Below are 20445 nucleotides of genomic sequence, written 5' to 3' on the forward strand. Positions count from 1 at the left end.
ATTTGTGGACAAAACCATAGATGGTTGTACAGGGGTGGGAGGCTGACTGTCGTTAAGGTTATTGAAGGGGCAGGTGACTGGGAAAGAAAGGGACAGAGAGAATGGCCTCCTCTCTCCCCATACACAAAGAGGGCCATCCTTCAGGAGGTCAGCATCTTTAAGATCATAGATACTTGAGAATGCAGAATAAGCCCACCAAGTAGAAGAAAGTCCACTTTCCTGGACTCAGAGACCTCTGCCACAATACCTAGGAGATACCTAAGGACACACACCTCTCTTGGAAGGCAAAGTGGGGAAATTCACTCCCCAGTACCCAGTGAAGGAGTCGAGTCTCTTCCATGTGTCTTCACGTTAAATAAACTTTCCTCCATGCCATAGAAAACCAGAATCTCCTGGCACTGGAAACATGACTGTTTAGGAGCAACTAAGTAGCACAGTGGCTAGAGTGCCAGGTTTGTAGTCTAGAGGACTTGGGTTCAGATCCGGCCTTAGATACTTCCTAGGTGTGTGACCCTGGGAAAGTCACTTAACCCCAACCACCCAGCCCCTATTGCTATTCTGCCTTGGAATCAATACTTAGTATCGATTCTAAGAGAGACAGTAGGGGTTTTAAAAAAAAGAGAAAGATTGGTGAAAAGGAGTTGATGCCCAGCATGAGGAAGGATGAGATAGTAAGAGAGCACCTCTATGCTCTTGATGAATTTACTATTGATTGTAAGATAAAAGATAGGGGTATAAAAGAAGAAAATGTGAACATTTATTGATTATCTATCTTACCCTTAATCCAATCTCTGCTCTAGACTACCTAGCTCTAAACGGAGGGTGGGAAAGGAGTTGAGGGAAATCAATATATTTACCAGAATTAGTCCAGATGGCTTCTTTTGGCTCTGCCTTCTGGAAGTGGATGAGGGGAGAGTTGGAGGAAAAGAATTGGCCTTAAGGGCAGCTAGGTTGCACAGTGGACAAAGAGCCCAACCTGGATTCAAATCCGAACTCAGACACTTTATAGCTAGGTGACCCTGGACAAGTCACTGAATTTCATTTGCCTAGCCCTTGCCCTTCTGTCTTCAAGTTATTACTAAGTCAGAAAGCAAGAGTTTAAAGAGAAGAGTTGGGCCTCATTTTAATCAGGAAGAAGGAGGACATAGTCCCACTGTTCTGAGCCGTGGTCACACCACATTTGCACAGCTGCATTCATTTCCAGTTGCCATATTTGTGGAAGAAGGTTTTTAAGTTGGGAAAGTCCAGAGGAAGGCAAGCTGGGTAATACAGTGATGGAGCAAGAGCCTTGAGTTCAGGTTTCATCATGTGAATACTGGTTGAAGGAATGAAGGATGTTTAACCTGGAGAAGAGAAAATGTAGGTGAGGCAAAGCAGTAGAGTGCTGGTCTATACTGCTGAGTTCAAACCCAGCCTCTGTCATTCGTTGTCCATATGACCTGGGCAAGCCTCAACTTCCTTCTCCATAAAACAAGGAGATTGGAGAGAATCATACCCAAATTTCTTCCAGCTCCAAATCTGTGAGCTTGGGTCATCAAAGAGTCCATCCACATTTTAAAACCTGGGGATGAAGGAGAAGTGAAACTCTGTTATGAGGACCATAATGATTGTCTTCAAAAAGCTAAAGTGACCCCATGTTGATGAGTGCTTGTCTATAGCTCTACTGGGCTTCAGAGGGCAGAACAAGGAACTCCAGAGGCCTGTTTGGGTTTCTGGCAAGTCAAAAATTCCTAAAACAGAATTCTTCCAAAGTGGAATGGACTCCTTTGGGAGGGAGATAGTGAGCTTCCTTTTCAATGGAGGTATTCAAACAAAGACCATTTGTTAGGTCTACTACAGTGATGATTCTTGTATAGGCATTCGTTATACTCAGTTTATGAAATCCCTTCTCACTCTGAAAATTTATATTCTTTGTGAAGCACAAGATGAAAATGAGGATGGAATATGGACAGCCCAATTTCCAATCCAGTCCTATTTGACACAGTCTACTGATATGGCTATGTAGAATGAGAGAGGAGCAGAAGGATCACTCTTGTCTCTCAAACTTGGGGAAAGTTTTGAGGTCATTCATTCTCAAAAGAGTGGCCACGTAAGTGATATAGCCGATAGAATGTTGGACCCAGAGCCAGAAAGACCTGTGTTTAAAGCCTACCTCAGATTCAACAGACTAGAATCTCCTTGAAGGCAGGGACCCTTTCATGGTTTCCCAGGGCCCATCATGTAGTAGGAGGCTAATAAAGGCTTGCTCAGAGACTTGACTCTTTGCTCAGAGAGGGAAGAATGGAGAGCAATGGGTAGATATCAAAAAGGTGCCATTTTAGGCATCATGAAAGAAAAACACGTCTAAACCTCCCAAAGTGGAATGGGCTACCTCAGAAAGTAATGAGTTCCCCTGCCCTAGAGGTCTTCAAGCAGAGTCTAGATGACCCCTCAAGAGGAATGTCGTGGAGGGAATTTTGTCCAGGTCTGGGTTATCTGCCCTAGGTGGCTGCTGAGGGTCCATCCCATGTTGATAGAGTATTTGAGAGGAAAAAGAGAAGGCAAAAACCCAGTGATCTCATGGAAGGAATGGAGGAGGAACCTCAACCAACTTCAGACCTTCTTTTAATTAATTTTGATATTTGGATATAAGCTATCCATGACCCCCATTCACATGCTAGAATTTCCAGTGTTTCCCCCTCACCCAGCCCTCAAAGGTTGGGAGACAATGAGTTAGGGGCTCAAGCTCCTTCTGCCTCTCTCTACTTGACCCATTTTGAATTGACTGCTAAACTCAATGTGTATGTAGGGACCAGGCAGAGCCCATACCCGAAGAAAGCAACATCAGCCAGGAGGAACCCAAAGCAGGCTAATTTCCATCCAAAAAATCATCAGAAGTCGCACTTTTAAATTGAATAAATCCTTTTGGAAGGCTCTTTCTTAGTCTTAAATCAATTTGATTCTGTGTGAAATCCCATCTTCCTCCTAGTTTTCCCTCTCCAGAGCCGTCTACATCAGCACGCTTCAATAAATATTAATGTTTTCACCAAACACATCTTTGAGGGTGGGTGGGGGTGGGGAACAACATAATGAGATGTAGCAGGCTTGATAGGGGGCCCAGTTAGAGTTACGCTGTCCAAATGTGAGAAAGGAGGAGAAAGAGAGAGGAGAAGGGGGCTGGAGGGGAGGAGAGAAGAGAAAAATGGGCAGAAACCGAAAGGAAAGTAGAGAGTGAAGAAATGGAAAGGAGGAGGAGAGTGGGAAGTGGGAAGGCAGAGGAGAGACAAGGAAGAGGAGGAAAAAGAAAGCAAAAGAGATGGGGGACTGAGAAGACAGAAGAGTGAAAAGAGGTAAACAGAGAGAGAAAAGACAGGAGAGGGAGAAGAAAGGGGGGGACCTTTCTTGGTTTTAATGAGAGAAAAAAACATAAATCTGAGTGTTGATTAAAAAAAGAAGAAGCTGGTCTCAGAAAGAAAGGGATTCATTGCACTTTAGAAACCGTGGACAGGCAGTGGACAGCAAGGAATCCTGTGGGCTTATATAAGGATAAAGCCATAAAGAGAGCTTTCATTATCAGAGCACCCAATGTTGACAAAGTTTATACTCAAAAGAGAAAGCAAACAACTATTGCCTTTGAAGTTTGTAAAAACACTTTCCATCCGTTATCTCCTTTGAAATTCACTCATATTGTAGGAAGTGGGGATCTTAGGTAGCATTCCCATTTTATAGATAAGCAAACTGAGATTGGAGAAATTAAATCATTTGCCCAGGGTTACATAGTTAGGTATTAGAGGTAGGATGTGAGCCCAGTTTCTCCTAGACCCAAATGCTCTGAAGTGTAATGAAAATAATATATGTAATAATAATAGACATACTTTATGATGATGATGATTGTAATTATTAGAGAGACATGGTATAGTAGACTAGCAATCCAGTTTTAGAGAGTCAGGGAGACCCAAGTTTAAGCCCTGTCTCTGCTATGAACAGGCTATGTGACCTTTGTTAAGAACTCTTAAACCTGTCAGTGGTCCAGGCAAACCAGGGATTGATCTGTATTGGAAGAAAGAGTTTCCTCCCTAGGAGTTTTTTACATCGACAAAATCACGTTTCAATTCTCTTTATCCTCGTGATCATTATCGCAGACCATCATTGTCTTCCTCCTCCTCCTCTGTTGGTTCTGATCTTTGCAAACATCCAATGCTTTGCTGATGAAGGTCCCACCTTCACCTTATCCCAGCCCCTTCCAGAGGACAAAAGGAGATCAGACATTCCCTCTTGCCCCACACTAGAGATCCAACCCACAGCTTGGCTCTAGTTTCTAAAGTGCGATGAACTGCTCCTCCCTTTCAGAACATAGCTTCTCTCTCTCTCTCTCTCTCTCTCTCTCTCTCTCTCTCTCTCGTCATCGGCAACTGCCAGATTTATTTAGATCTATAAACGTACTTGTTTTGATTCTGTTAAAAACGATTTGGGAAGTGCTGGTGACCCTTCCTGCAATAAACCTTGGTGTGAATTCAGAAAGGACATCTAGACATAGATGGAGATACAGCTCTCCATCTCTGTCTCTCAGCCTTTGTCTATCTGTCTCCCTTTCAGTTTCTGGCTCTCTCCTTTCTTTTCAGGTTCTCTTTGTCTCTGAATGTCTCTGTCTCTATGTTTCCATTTTTAAATTTTTTTCTGTCTTTGTTTCTCTGCATCTCTCTGTCTGTCAATATCGCTTTTTTGAATTCACACCCAGGCTTACTAGAGGAACAATCACCAACACTTCCCCAAATATCTTTTAACTGACGGGAAACAAAAATACCCTTTCAGTGTAGCCAAAGCTCTGGAGAGTGCATCTTCCCTTCTCCTTCTTCTACCTCTCTCACTTTGCCTGTTTATCTGTTCACCCCTCCTTTTTCATGGAGAGAGAAATGCCATTAATTGGCTCATTGCTGCTTTCTTTTGTGCAATTTTTTTGGGGGGGAAGCAATCCAGGTCCCTGAGTCCGTAGCGATCCCCCCCCTCCATCATCCCCATGTGCAAAAGGCTATTTGGATGGGTGTTGTTATTCCCCCTTTATTTGTGTTGGTGGTAAATCCTGGGGAAAAAAATGTCTATCTTTTCCTTTAAAGTTCTGATTCAAGGCATGGATGTGAGAGTTCTGAAGGGACTTTGGGACTGCGGTAAAAATTCGTTGTCATAGCAACAGGAAGGGAAATAGGCCTTGCTCACCTGGGACTTTTACTTACTGCAAAAGCTCGGTTTATTTTTATTTTTTATTTTTTTAAGGGAAGGACTCTGCAAGTGAAATAAATAAATAAATAAAAACTTATTGTATTTGGAAATGAGTTTTTCAAATATTAAAAAAAAAAACCCAGCTCCCTTCAAGGCTTCCTCTGCTCTTTTTCCCTCAGCTGGGGGTGACTGGCTAATTAAAGATGCCTTGTTTTTCCAAGTTGCACAACTGGGTTCTGGTAGGGGATGGCTGGCTTCACCAGGGCCCTGCAAATGACACACCCTGACCATTTTTCTGTCCTTTGTTTGCAAGGCCTGAAAAGAGTAATAGAAATGGTCACTGGTCATTGTAAGCCTAGCACTCACCCAGAAGGGAGGAGCAGCCCCAGAAAGCCAGGCTCCCTTTGGAGTCGAAAAGATGATTTTCTAAGTTGTAAACGAATTGGCTGGAAAAAGTCTGAAATGCTGCTAACCTTGTGTGTGTGTGTGTGTGTGTGTGTGTGTGTGTGTGTGTGTGTGTGTGTGTGTGTGTGTGTGTGTGTGTAATGATATCAATGTATATATCCATGTGGCCAGTTGGCAAATCTCATGTCTGACCCACATAAAGATTTTTGGCTGACTTCTGACATTTCAAAGCCACACCAGTGACATCTCTGCTTGACAGGGCTCACCATTGCCTATGAAGAAAGAGCCACTGGGGGGCTGTGCCCCACAGCACCCTGGATGATCCTAGCTAGTGGATGGGGTGGGGTGGGGAGAATGAAGGCTTGTTATTGCCACTGGAAAGCATCCCTAATGGTGGAGTCTTAAAGGTCAGCCCTACACTTGCCTCTGGGACGGGGGATTGAAATTCCCCAAGACTTGAACTATAATCATCCTTTAAATGTTAACTTAATAGTAATAATATTAATAATCATAATGAAAACCACCATAAACAAGCGGTCTTGCTTAAAGGTGTAACTTGTTCCCTTTTCTCTGCAGATTCTTTTTAAAATTTTTCCTGAAGTGCAATCAGAATTGTTTGAAAACAGCAGGAAACCCCAGAGACATGCGGCGCTTCCAGGTAAGGGGGCTGCTGTAGCTGTAAGTAAACTTTGCCATTTCCTTTCCATGAAAATAATGACAGTGAATGATCAGCCATATCCAAAGGTTTAAAAGCTGCCTTCTTTGGGAGGGTTCAGACCTTCTGCCTTTCCCCCTCGATTCCTACAAACGGGAAAGAGATGTTCCAATCCAGGGCAGAGACAGAAGGGGATGTCTTTGGGTTATCTGCCCTACCTTTCCAAATCCCCAGTGGCAGCAGTCTTGTCCTGGAGACTTAGCCACTCTGGGATCTTTTCAGAGAATCAGTCCTCGTGCCTTCTGAAGGCAGTGCCCTTGTTCTTCCTTTTCCTGTCTTGGGAACCCTTTCAGTAGTATTTCTCTCTCTCTCTCTCTGGGTCCTTCCCAAATTTGGCCAGCCAAATAGTCATGGTCACTTTAAGAGCTCCACACAGCAATAGGGCCCATGGGACAGTGACCCAGCTGCTTGGCAGTTAAATCTGCCAGTGGTTCCATCACCCCATCACTGATGTTATCGGGAAAACGAGCTAATAAAAAACACACAGTGAGGCGAACTGTGTTGGGTTGGAAATGTAAGCAAGTCTATCCCCTCTCAATCGCCTCCCCTCTTCCTTAATCTTTGAAGTACCCATATTTAATTCATCAAATGACTTTCCTGCCATTTGTCCCCAGACCAAATGCAGAAGGGGAAAAAATAGAAATAAAGCATTTTAAGGAAGCGAATACTTTGTAGCCTGAGATAGTTCTGAGGTTTTACAGTTCAGTTGGTCACCTTCTGAAACATTTCCTTCTTTCCTGCCTTAAGCTCTAAATTAGAGAGCAGGCATGAGTTATCTGAACCCATTTTCAGGATGGAAAAATGGGAACCTGAAGAGAAGAGAGGTGAAGGGACTTCCCTAATAGAATTACTAGTATCTATTGGGGTACCTTAAGGTTGGCAAAGCACTCCCCATGTGTTAGCTATATTTGATCCTCACAATCATCCTGTGAGGTTAGTTAATAATATTAATATTATTTAATTAATATTCCAGTTATTTCCCATTGAGGGAACTGAGGCTGAGAGAAGTGACTTGCCCAGGATCACATAGGTAGTAAATGTTGGAGAGAGGGTTTGAATTCAAAGTGTGCAGCTTTATTGGCTCCCCTTAAATGCCAGACTTGGGGTCATCCTGGGGCTTGCAAGCAGGACTATGGGAATCAGATTAAAATGTAATTGGGAAATGTTTAAGAAAAGAAATAAAAATATAATAAAGTACAGATAATGTTCATTTGTGGTTTTCTAAGCATAGGATCCCCCAGAGATTCATTTCTATCTGAGTTTGACAAAACTACATTATGCCCCCTGGCTGCTCCTAATATCACCTATGGTTCCGTGATCATCCCCATTTATTTAAGACTATTTCACAGGCCTTATCCCACATGATCAGAGCTGTAGCGAGGATGAGGAGCGCAATCTCACATGTCCAGATTTAAATAGAGATGTTTTTCAAAGATGGAAGACATCTTGGAGATTGTCAAGTCTTGGACCTCAGAGTTTAAAGGGTGCTCAGACATCTTTTAGCCCAATCTGGACATGAAGAAGAAACTCTTTATTTAAAGATAAAGAAAATGAGGTTGAAAAATATCAAAGACTTAGAGCTGGAAGGGACCCTAGAAGCCATCTAATTCAACCTCACCCCATTTTAGAGATAAGGCAACTGAAGCCTAGAGTGAGGAAGTGGCTGTCCAAGGTCGCTAAGTGGCAGGACTGAGATTCGAAACCCAATTCCCTGACTAAATTCAGTATTCTTTTACTTTTTTAAAGCTTTACCTTCTATCTTTAAACACTTACCTTTTGCAGAAGAGTAGTAAGGGCTAAGCAGTAGGAGTTAAGTTACTTGCCCAGGATCACACAGCTAGGAAATATGTACCCAGCTGCCCACCTCTTTTAATTTTATTTTGCCAGTGAATTAATTTACTCAAGATCCTACAGGGTTAGAGCCAAGATTAGAACCTGGCTCTTCTGAATCTGCCAGTCTAATAGTCTTTCCACTTTACTGTGCTATCTTTCTACAATCCCTGATGGCTGCAGTTGACTGAGACATTACCCGTGCCAGAAATTGGGGCAATTCAGCTTTTCTGTTTCTAGTGACTCTCAAACAGTCTTGGAGGCACTGGAGTGATCCCCCAGCTCCTGGTAAGAGATGGGCTGATTCCAACCCAGCTCTCTACATTAATAATTGGATTTCTCCTTCCTCGGGGAGAAGCCAAGAGCAGAACCATGGCCACACTAACTAGCCACCATGATAAGAGATGGCAAAGATGACATAGAAGATATTTCCTCCATTGCCATTGATCTGGGTACATGGAAACTGGAAGCCTCTGAATGAGAACTAACTGCAACACTGGCTGAGGGAATAGAAAAAAAATGAAGGTTCAGCTCTCATGCTCACACTGTATGACCCAAGGCAAGTCCATTAACCCCTTAATTCTTCCTCTAAAAAATAAAATGGTGACACTAATACTTATCCCCGAAGGCTGCTGTGAGAAAAGCCCCTTTTAAACCTTAAACTATCATCAAGCATATAAGCTCATAAAGTAACTTTATTTTCATGTCAAGTCATTTATACTCTGTCTGCCTCAGTTTCCTCATCTGTAAAAATGGAGATTGTAATAGCACCCAGCTTCCAAGGATATCATGAAAACAAATTGAGGTAATATTTCTAAAGTGCTTTGTCAACTTTAAAATGCTATGTAAATGTTAGCAATTGTTATGGATATTTATACATATCTTCAACTCTGGTACATTTGAAATCTGGGATAATTCAGAGCGGAGCTGGACTGAAGTTGGCTTGGCATTATTTGTGGGGAAAAAAGAGGGGCAAAGGATTTACTAAGCAGTAGTGTCAATAAGATCCTGGGGAAATGTTTTACTTACTGAGGAGAACACACTTTCAAAATACCCATTCATTAGCCAACAATTCATGGGTTCATTACAAATTATTCTGATCTCTATGAAGGTGGTCCCCAATGGATTCCATAATGGGGAAAGAGGCACCTTGTTAGACGCATTGAATTGTCTGCAAATGGGAACCATAGAGCCACCCAAAGGGGAGGGATGCTTCTTTCCATCTTTGTTTTCTGGGGCCAAGATTGGGCATGATAAGTATTTAGAGTTCCAGGTACTCTGGCTGTTCTTTTCATTCACCTGATTATTTATAGTCCTTTCTGAGTGGGTAGATTCTGCCCACTTCCCTTCATCAAGTAAATCTTCCCTGCCTTTCCTAGAGCACAACTATATCTCATCATATTCATCCACTGCAAGTTATTCTACTGATCCCCAATACTATCTAGAAGCTGCACATCCCCACGTTGCTTCTCTTCTTATTTGTTGTGTCGGTATTTTTAAATTGTGTACAACTCTTGTGACTCCATCTGGAGTGTTCTTGGCAGAGATACTAGAGTGGTTTGCTGTTTCCTTCTCCAGCTCATTTTATGGAGGAGGGCAAAGTGACTTGCCCAGGGTCACACAGCTAGTAAGCCTGAGGCCAGATTTGAACTGTTGAAAATGACTTTTCCTGAATTTTAGGGCTGGCACTCTATACCTTGTGCCTGGGTGGCTGCCCAATGTATCCTTTACAAATGGTGATGCTCTGAATATTTGCGTGTATCTGGGATCTTTACATTTGTAGCTACAGTGTTTATGCCATTGATAGTGGGATTTCTGGATGAAAGAAAGCTTCATTTCCATGAGAATAGCCCTCTCATTCAAACTTCTCTCATTCAGACTGGTCTTCTCAGAAAGAAAGCTTCTGGAAAGTTAGGACAGATTTTTTTTTTTTTGCCTTTTAATGTCTAGTATTTAGCATTAAAAAAAAAAAGAATTATTTCTTTTGGATAGGGAACTTCCATTGTGGAAAGGTCCTCCAGGAATCCAGGCCAGCACTAGTTCTGTAATTTATATGACATTTCCCTGACAAATAAAGTAGTTAATTAGAAGCCTTTCATCAGATTTTGGATACCAAAGAACTTGCACTTGAATCAAGAACACCTGAGCTCAGACCCCCTCCCTCCCACGAGATTCCCTCCCTGGGTGACCCTGAGCAATTCACCTGGCTCCTTTAAGCCTCAGTTTCCTTATATGCAAAATAGCCAACATTTAGAAAGTATTCTAAGGCTTGCATTCTAGGTGCCTTAGATAGGATTCAAACTCAGGTCTTCCTGATTCCAAGTCCAGCACTCTGTTCCCTCCTGCTTTTAGTACTGAACTCAACTGATGAGATCAATAGGAAGCTCAAATGAGATCATCGTCTGCAAGGTACTTTGCAAATTTTAGAGCTCTGTAGATATGACAGCTGTTGCTATTAGAAAAATAACTGCTAGCAAAATTGTACTTAAGCTGAAAACAGCTGTAATAGATATATAACCTGAGTAGCTCAGGGGTGTTATATATGTATGTATGTTGTGGAGACATATGTGCACATATGTATATCTACACACAGAATATAGACTCAATATATACATACACACATATATACACATACAATTTACATCTACGTATGCACATGAGGAACAGACTTAAAAAAAGGGAAAGAAGTGAAAGATGAAAAAAACCCTGAAGTGACATGATCAGTTTCTCAGATTTGGCCCTCTTCAGCACCGAGCATAGCAGGTGACAAATAAATGCTTGTTTTACGGGGAAATGACCTCCTGGAATGTGGACGCATTTCCAGAAGGGTGATGGCAGCATTTAGCCTGTCAGCACCTGCCAGGTGAATCACCAAATTGATGCCATTATCCCAATAATTTAGGCAAAGCTTGCGCCCCCCTCCCTCCCTCCCCAGACATATGCTTCTCCCCATTATCTGAAACTTTTCAGGGGAAAGTGTTTAGTTGGTGCATTGTGTAATAGCTCGCATTTACACAATGCCTAGAAATTTGCAAGGCGCTTTGGTGAATATTAGCTTGTTTAATCTTCACAACAATCCTGGGAGGGAGGTACTATGATGATCTCAGTGTTACAGATGATTTGAAATGAGAGTCAGAAGACCTGAAGAATCTTCATGCTGGAAGGCTCAGCTCAGAGATTTTGAAATTGGTGGGACCCCAGAAGTCACACAGCAGGAGTGTGCTGGAGCTGGTTTATTCTACTGAGGGTCCATGGTTAAAAGATCAGTGTGAACATTAGCTATACAGGAGGGCTTGACTTGTTTTATGGGTTGTCTAGACTTAAGAAAGTGATGGAGAAAATGTTAATAGTTCAGATTGAGTTTAAAAATGTGTCAAGCATACATCCCTCCTTTCCCAGGTGATTGTTAAACATATATACCAGCACATGTCTTCCTCTAGAGCAGTGATTCCCAAACTTTTTTGGCCTACCACCCCCTTTCCAGAAAAAATATTACTTAGCCCCCTGGAAATTAAGTTTTTAAAATTTTTAATAGCAATTAATAGGAAAGACAAATGCACCTGTAGCCATCACTGCCTTCTTGGATCACTGCAGCACCCACCAGGGGGCGTTGGCGCCCACTTTGGGAATCACTGATTTAGTCTAATCTCCTTATTTTAAAATATGAGTAAACTGAGACCCAGAGATATTTAGGGGTTTCCCAGAACTCATTTGGACTGGAAGTAGCAGAGCGTGAATTTGGATCTCTGTCCTCTGTCCCAGAATTCTTCTATACCCCACTGCCTCTCCAAAGGGACCTCAGAGATTCAAATCAATATTTGATTAAATTTTCTGCTTCACTTTGTGAAGAGAATATATGCTTCTTGAGGGGAAAGAGAGCTTATTTCCCTCCCCCCCCCCCGAAATAACAGCCCCAGAACTTCAAGCAAAACTGAAAAGATGGCTGGTCTTGGAGTCTGGAAGTCTGGGACGCTGGGCAGGGTTAACCATTTCTCTTTTGTAATTTTTGTACATCTTTTGTACATGTTGTATATTTTCTTTTGTACATTTTGTAAATCTCTGAATAATTATTTTAAAAATCATAAAACGAAATACATAGCATTAAAAAGGAGAAAAATTGCATTAAAAAGATATAGATAGATATTTAACTTCATAGTCACTGAGATAAAAAGTACTTTAAGACTACTGAATATCTAGACTCTGCCCTACAGAGCAGGAGGGCATTTCCTTACTGGGAGTCTTCTATAGCAAGGAAGTCTCTGGTCTGAAGTATATCTACGAATATGAGAATTGTGGCCAGCACAGAGAACTCCCAATATGGAAAGTCACTTCACAGTCATAGCTCACATTTCCTCTATGATTCAGTCCAAGTCCAAAAAAAGATTCTTCCACCTTAGGGGAAACATCTATCCCATGGCTTCACAGCTAGTTATTATCGGGATGAAGATGGGAGCCCTGGTCTTCTTGACTCCAGGCAGGTCTGCTGTCCCTCTAAAACATGCTGCCTTGTAGACAGTAGGCACTTAATCCATGATTTTCAGTTGATTGCATTGAGAAGAACCAGACTGAATGGGATTAAATCTCTTAAGATCTGACCTGAACAGAAACTCAATATTAACTTTGAAATGGATCTCAAAACAAAACCACTCCATGTTCTTCTCCCTCAGAGAAATCAAGAATGAACTAGCTGGGCCTAGATCCCAAATAATAGAATTTCTAAGAGGACTGAAATGTGGCAAAGCTTGAACATGACAAATGAGCCTGGAGCCTTGGAGCTTCTGGGAGTCTCCCATTTGAACTTGACCTTGAACTGTTAACTCTCTCCCATTCAGCTGAAGACCTGGCATCCTGACTCTCCACATAAAATATGTTTATCTTCAGGAACAAATCCAATTTAATTCAGTTCTTCCAGCATTTATTAAATACTGGGAGATGCAAGGCAAAAACAAAAATAAAAATTTCTGTTTCCAGTTTACAAAAAAAAATTTATCGAGAAGCTTCCATGAACAAGGCAAAAATGAAAAAAAAAATCCTCATCCTCAAAGAATTGTGGTTCTTCTGGGGGGGATACAATGGGTATAATTATGTAATAGATAATGAAATAGGAGGCACTTGAGGGCAAGAGAGCATTAATAAATGGCATAATCTGGAAAAGTAAGCAGTTAGGCAGTAGAGTGGATAGTGCATGGGGTTTAGAATTAGGAAGACTCATCTTTATGAGTTCAAATCCAGCCTCAGACACTTACTAGCTAGATGACCCTAATCAAGTCACTTATCTGTTTACCTGAGTTTCCTCATCTGAAAAATTAGCTGGAGAGGGAAAAGGGAAACCAGCTCAATATCTCTGCCAAGAAAATCCCAAATGGGGTCACATGGAGTCGTACATGACTGAAACAACTCAAGGACAATGATGAATTTGGAAAGAGCTTGCGTGTGACGTAGCACTCAGACTGAACTTTGAAGGAAAATAGACATTCTATGAGATAGAGGTGAGGGTGGAATTCATGGCAGGCTTGGGGGCCTCTCTGACTATATAAAGGCAAGGAAGTGGGAAATGAAGCTGATGAATGGTAAGTAGCATATGACATTCAACAGATTCTCATGATGAGTGAAACATGGAATATGGGGTCTGGAATTCTGATGGGCCCCAAGGTGTTTAAAAAATCCACAATCTATGTACAAGGAAAATGGCCCCAGTCATTATAGAAGTCACTGTTTGGTGGAGCCCGGTGACTCACACCTCCTGGGAGGAAGGGCAAAGAACCCTGTGTTCTGTTGAAGCTCTTGGGAACCCGTTAGTACATAATGAGCCTTATTTCTCTACCCCTGCCCCAAGCCCCAGGTGGAGAGTAGGCTGCTGCTATTAAGCCAAGAAAGGAAAGAAGCTAGAATGAGGAAGAATTGGGGTCACTGTCATATCGTTGGTTCAGCTTCTTTTTTTTTTAACCCTTACCTTCTGTCTTGGAGTCAATACTCTGTATTGGTTCCAAGGCAGAAGAGTGGTAAGGGCTAGGTGGCTAGACAATAGGGGTCAAGTGACTTGCCCAGGGTCACACAACTGGGAAGTATCTGAGGCCAGATTTGAACCTAGAACCTCCTATGTCTAGGTCTGGCTCTCAATCCACCAAGCTACCCAGCTGCCCCTTTTGGTTCTGCTTCTGAAGCCAGAATCTATATCAGTATAACTGACTTCTTGCCTGGAGATCATTCTCATATACTTTGGGGACTGAGTGAAAATTTGGGCTGGTCTAATTCACTGTGGTTATTTGTGACTCGTTGGATGATGAGCCAGGAAGAGCCAGACCTTCCTTGTATGTCACAAAGCCCAGGGGCTGGGCTACAGCAGAAATCCTAGATCCTATGGGAGCTGAAGCTTCTGCTAAAATGATATAAGCTTGGTAGACAGATGCACTATGTAAAGTGTTTTTTTTTTGAGACTATCATGCCACACCATCCATTGTCACCCATCCCCACCAACATCAATCATTTTTCTTCTAGAAACCTCTTTCAGAGGTTTTCTTGGCAAAGATACTGGAGGGTTTTGCCATTTTCTTCTCCAGCTCATTTTACAGATGAAAAAACTGAGGCAAACAGGGTTAAGCGACTCATCCAGGGTCATACAGTTTGTGTCTGAGGCCAGATTTGAACTCAGTTCTCCCTGATTCCAGATTCAGCTCTCTATCCATTGCTCCTGTGCTCAGGAATTTGGAAATCGGTGCCTAGAATGATCTATGTGTGATGTCACGAGAAGGATCTAACTCTAGCTCTAGAGGATTCAGGTCCAACGCCCCATAAGATTTTATAACTTTCAGGACTCACCTCCTACTTTAGGAACCTCAGTTTCCTTCTCTGGGAAATGGGGAGAGTAACACTTCCATCATCCGTCTTAGAGGGCAGTCATCAGGACTGAACAAGACAATACCCCCCAAACACTTTGGAATTCTGAAAAACCACTCGATTACATGAGCTATGACAATACTATTACACACACACAGGGGTGGGAGGAAGTAATTAGGAGAGAGAGAGAGAGAGAAATGATGTCTCACCAGGGGGATGAAAGAGAAATCATGCCATGTTTATTCTGGTTGCTTAAGGAGTGACCAAAATTCTGCCTCTTCTGGAGAAGCTGGAAGGAGTTAGTAAGCTCCATGTAGCTAAGAACCAGGGAAGGTAATGGTTGGCCTGTGGGAACAGGAGGAAGAATGCCAAAGGAGTGATGGGAGGAAGCAGGCGAGGGGATGGAGAGGCCAGAAAGGAATAGTGGAAGGGCTGTTGAATGATGGGAGGCAGCCAGTCCTAGGTGCTGTGGGTTAGAGACAGCAGCTGTGAGAGGATGTGGCTGTCAAGTGTATGTGATGGAGACCCCCAAGTGCACAGCCCCTCCATCAATGGCATGGGATGACGCCATGCCAACGACTCCTGCTTTCCTTGGTTGTGAGCTCCATTGCACCGATGCAGAGATGGATGATGTCCCTGAGCTTTTTCAAATCCTCGCTAGTATAGAAAACTTTTTTTTTTGAGAGGGGTAATGAGACCATTTTTCTTCTAAAAGAAAGTTCAGTGTATCTCTCACACCCATTGAAGAGGGAAACAAGAGTTTAAATTAACTCCAAATGGCAAAAATCTAATCCAGCCCCAGCTGCTGGCAGGTTTCTGCCTTTCCAGCCTTTCCGTCTGAGAGCTGCCAGCTGCTTTCTGATCTCACCCACCATTTGAAATCGCCCAGGCTACTGAGCAGGAGTTTTAAAACCCATCATGGAAATCACTTGACTTATGGCCTTTGGGACCGACAGGTGAGTCCATTATCCACTGGTGAAACAAACCAGAGACTTGGAGATCAGAAATCATAATTACCCGTTTGGAGTCTGAAAACCTTCCCTGGGCTACATACAGGGTCTTTCACAGAGTCTAAGGCTCGGAGCCTGGAGAGAAGGGCCCCCGGGGACTTAGTTCAAGCGTTCCCCCTGATTCCCAACATAACCTTGTGCCCCAAACCCCTGTGGTCTTCAGACAGGGACTGAAAATCAGGGCTGGGGGATGTGTTGTCAGTTTTCATGGGAAATGCGCTTTGAGCTCTTAAGGAAGAGCTGGGAGAAAAGTGAAAGCGAGCGGTTAGCTCGATAATCCTTTGGATTTAGTCTGGGCCAGAGTAAGTCCCCACAGCTAAATTACAGCATCAGAGAACTGCAGAATTTCAGAGCTGGCAGGGCCCTCAGCTAGTTGAACCCACAGCCCCCCAAGAAATCCCCACTACGGCATACCAGAAAAGTGATCCCTGGATGTACCTCAGGAATTCTCAAGAAGGCTCAGGATTCCGAGAGAACTCAGATACCTCTTCCTATAATGAAACACCAACTGTTTCATTTGGGGGGTTATTTTACTCTTGGTATTTAGTACAATCGTGTGTGTGTGTGTGTGTGTGTGTGTGTGTGTGTGTGAATAGGGGAGGAACTCCATCTGGATCTGTGATTTTTGCATCATTATCGGGAACTTCCCCGTGTGGAAATTTCCTTCCATCAATCCATACTAATTAGAATTTAGAATTTGGGGGAGTTGCTTGGGAGGTTAAATGACTTGTCTAGAGTCACGCTAATCACTATTGATCAGAGACAAAACTTGGACACCAGTTCTTCATGACTCCAAGGTGAGCCTTCTGTGTACTACTCCTATCTTCCTTTCAATTTATACATAGAAGGTGTTTAATAAATGGTGAAGGGAATGAAGGACCAAAAATTCCCACCCATCCTGGAGCAATTGTACATGCCCCTTCCTGAAATTTCAATAAATGAAGCTCAGTTTATACTGCCTCAAACATAGTAGATTCTAAACACACACACACACACACACACACACACACACACACACACACATATATATATATGTATATATATATATTTAAGTATCTCTATTTTATCTCTATCTCTATCTCTATCTCTATCTCTATCTCTATCTCTATCTCTATATCATTCAGACCAGACCAGTTCCTTGGTTGTTATGGAGAGGGTAAGGCATTCTCCTTATTTTGGGCTCTCCTGCCAATGTCTTTACTCCTGGCTCTGCCTAGCTACACATGGACATAGTGATGGAAGGCAGGTGGCACAGAGCATCACTACTGGTTGGCAGACTGTGGTGGAAGGGAATGTCTGAATCTCCTGCCAAAGAAAGAAAGGCATCATATCCCTATGCTGCCCCTGTGGCTCTTAACACTTCCTGTGAGTACAATCCTTGCATTTGGCCCAAACCACTTGATAGATTATTAGCTGGGAAAGATAAATACCAATCATCATCATCATCATCATCATCATCATCATCATCATCATCAACATAACAGTAATAACAAACATTTTAAGGACTTTAAAATAGCAACATAAACTCAATTAGTAAATAGAATTGGAATATTATCACAGGCTAGACCGTTTTCCCCCCATATTCAGAATATACATAAAATGAATCTATAAAATTTTAAGAACAACATTTTAATAGAAATCGACATTGCAAGTATTCTTAATTTCCAAACTACATTGAATGAAAAGCTCTCAAAATATAGAAGCCTTTCAGAGGAAATCAGAGTCATGAGGGGACAAGAGATGAGGTGCTTATTATCTATCTCCACTCAGACATGCACTCAGTGTGTGACTTGGGAAAGTCATTTGAGAAACTGGCTGCCTCAGTTTCTTTAGATGTAAAATGGGGATAATATTAGCATCTATTTCCAGGCTTGTTGTGAGGACTAAATGAGATCACATTTGCCAGAGCTTTCCAAACCTTAATAAACTTTACATAAATGACAGTCATTATTATTAGCACTGTTACTATTGTTATGATTACTTTTCGGGTGTTCTTGTAATTGTGTGTAATTAGAATTCTGGGAATAGACCTAAAGTCCAAGATGACTTGACATTGTAATGATTTTATTTAGCTACAAAAAACCAGTTATTTTATCCACTTGCAGAATATGAAATAAAGAAAATAAATGCAGGCTAGCAACTTGTCCCTGGACTATTTGTCTTAGAATCCCATTGAAAAAGATGAACAGAATGAGATTAATAATACTAATGATGATGATTAATGCTAACAAACAAGAGCACATATTTATACAGTGCTTTAAAATTCACAGAGTGATTTTTACATCCTGAGAGTATGGAAATTGCTAGTGTCACTTCTCCAGAAATGGAAAGGATCTGGACTTTTGGTGATAGTACATCTTGGTGGAAGTAGGGCTTTCAGACCACCTCATTCAGTGCTGTAAAGGTATGGGAAGCACAGGGCAGTTAATATTGCAGTGGATATCATGCTAGGTCTAGAGTCAGGAAGACCTTAGTTCAAATCTGGCCTCAGACACTTATTAGCTGTGCGACGCTGGACAAGTCACTTGACCCTGTTTACCGCACTTTCCTCATCTGTACAATGAGCTGGAGAAGGAAATGGCAAACCAATCCAGTGTCTTTGCCAAAAAAGCCCCAAATGGAATCACAAAGAGTCAGACATGACTGAAAACCAACAGCAATGGAAAGCCAACTAAGACTCTTTCATAACACTGAAATATTCTGGAAAAACAGAAAACGATGTATTTGGACTTGAGAAGACATTCCTTGCCAGGGCATTTGCATGACCAAATCTTACTTCTCTTCAAGACATAACTCCTTCTCAGCTTGTTCAGTGACTTCATAGATTCCCTTCATCTCTGACTAGCAGAATGTAAGACCCTTGAGGAAAGAGACTGTTTTGGTTTTGTCTTTATCCAGCACATAGTAGGTATTTAATAAATATTTATTGACTGACTCTCCTTAGCAGCTAGCCTAGAATCAGGCATATAGAAGAGGTTTAATAATGCTCACTGACTGAAAGCCTCTATAGAACCTTTCACTGGTCCTATATGTAGAGCTCAGACGGTGAATCCTAGGATTGTATCTTCTCCCAGATGGGAGGGTAAGCTCCCAAGGTCAGAATATGAGCTTTGAACTTTTTCTGCATCTTTTCACAATATCTAGTGGGGACTGGAACCCACCCAATGTGCTCAATAAATATTCTCTGAATGGTGGATTAGTGTGGGTCCTACCTAGTTTGTCTATCTAGAGGGTTACATCACTGGTTACATTTTCTATTGGATTAGCAAGGACAAACCATCACCATCCGATTCTCAGGTGTGAGCTCCTGGAGAGTAGAAGCCATTTTGGTTTTCAGTTTTTTTGTTTTTCTAGTTTTGTCTTTGAATCCTCTTTTATAGTCCAGTCCCTGGACCACAGAAGGAGCTTAATAAAGACTTTTGGCTTCATCTGTAAAACAGAGATATTATATCAGTAGTATCTGAGTTGCAGGGTTGTCTGAGGCTCCTATGAGCTAATGGACATGAAGTATTTTGCAGATTTAAGAGTGTGATGACAATATCCTTGATGTTGACAAATGAACCTGGGTAGCTGAGACCCAGCAGATGGGCAGCAATCACAGTATGTTGAGAGAGGGCCTTTCTCTTCAGAATTCGAACTCCTGATAAAGGCAGCAGAGCTAAGAACAACGGATCTGGAGTCAGAGCCCCTGGCTTCCAACCCTACCTCTGACACTTAATATCCAGGCGATCTTGGACAAAGTCACTTCACTGCTCTAGGATTCAGTTCAGTCACCTATAAAATTAGGGGTTGGACTAGATGGCTTCTGAGGTCTTTTCCCTTTCTAGATTGCAAATGCTCAGTTCTTCTCTCATTCCTTGGCCATCTGCCTTGACTTCTCTCTAAGGATCCTTCCTGTTCTTCTCCTCCTCCTATGCATTGAGAATTGCCTTCTGCCCCTGCCTCAGCCATTCTTCTTTGGCAAAGCTCGAATAAAATGTAGAGTGTTGGAGTGTTTAAGGGGAAAATGCCTCATGGATTCAACTCCCAACAGATGTTAAATGCCCACCTCTGGCAGCACTGAAGGTGTGCTTAGAGTCTATTGGTTGTTCACTCATTCATAAGTGTGTCTGGAGGGCATTCATACTGCTATGTCACTGGTGGTACCCATTGTGGGCCCACTCAGGTGCCCTGCCTTGGAGAGGTGGAACATATGCGACAGGACAAAATTGGTGTGTTTGTTTTTATATATCTATATTTTACAATGGAGCTCCCATCTAACCTTAGAAGTCAACCCTTATAATGAAGAATAAGAGGGAAAAGAATAATTCAGTAAAATTAACTCAGATATTAAATATATGCAATATTTAACACCACAGATCATCTTCCATCCTTCTCTCCCTCCCTCCCTCCCTCCCTCCCTCCCTCCCTTCCTTCCTTCCTCCCTCCCTTCCTTCCTTCCTTCCTTCCATA

The 20445-nt window shown here is 42.2% G+C and overlaps 1 protein-coding gene across 1 annotated transcript in view; it reads left to right on the forward strand.

Annotated features, from left to right (window-relative positions):
* EBF2 (EBF transcription factor 2) overlaps nt 1-20445 on the forward strand; it is a 275204-nt gene that overhangs the window by 187250 nt on the left and 67509 nt on the right. Inside the window, exon 5 of the mRNA XM_044659252.1 lies at nt 6178-6259. Within this exon, the coding sequence (XP_044515187.1) occupies nt 6178-6259 (82 nt within the window). The remainder of the gene's footprint in view (nt 1-6177; nt 6260-20445) is intronic.

This window comes from Gracilinanus agilis, chromosome 2 (assembly GCF_016433145.1).
Source record: "Gracilinanus agilis isolate LMUSP501 chromosome 2, AgileGrace, whole genome shotgun sequence".
NCBI lineage: Eukaryota > Metazoa > Chordata > Mammalia > Didelphimorphia > Didelphidae > Gracilinanus > Gracilinanus agilis.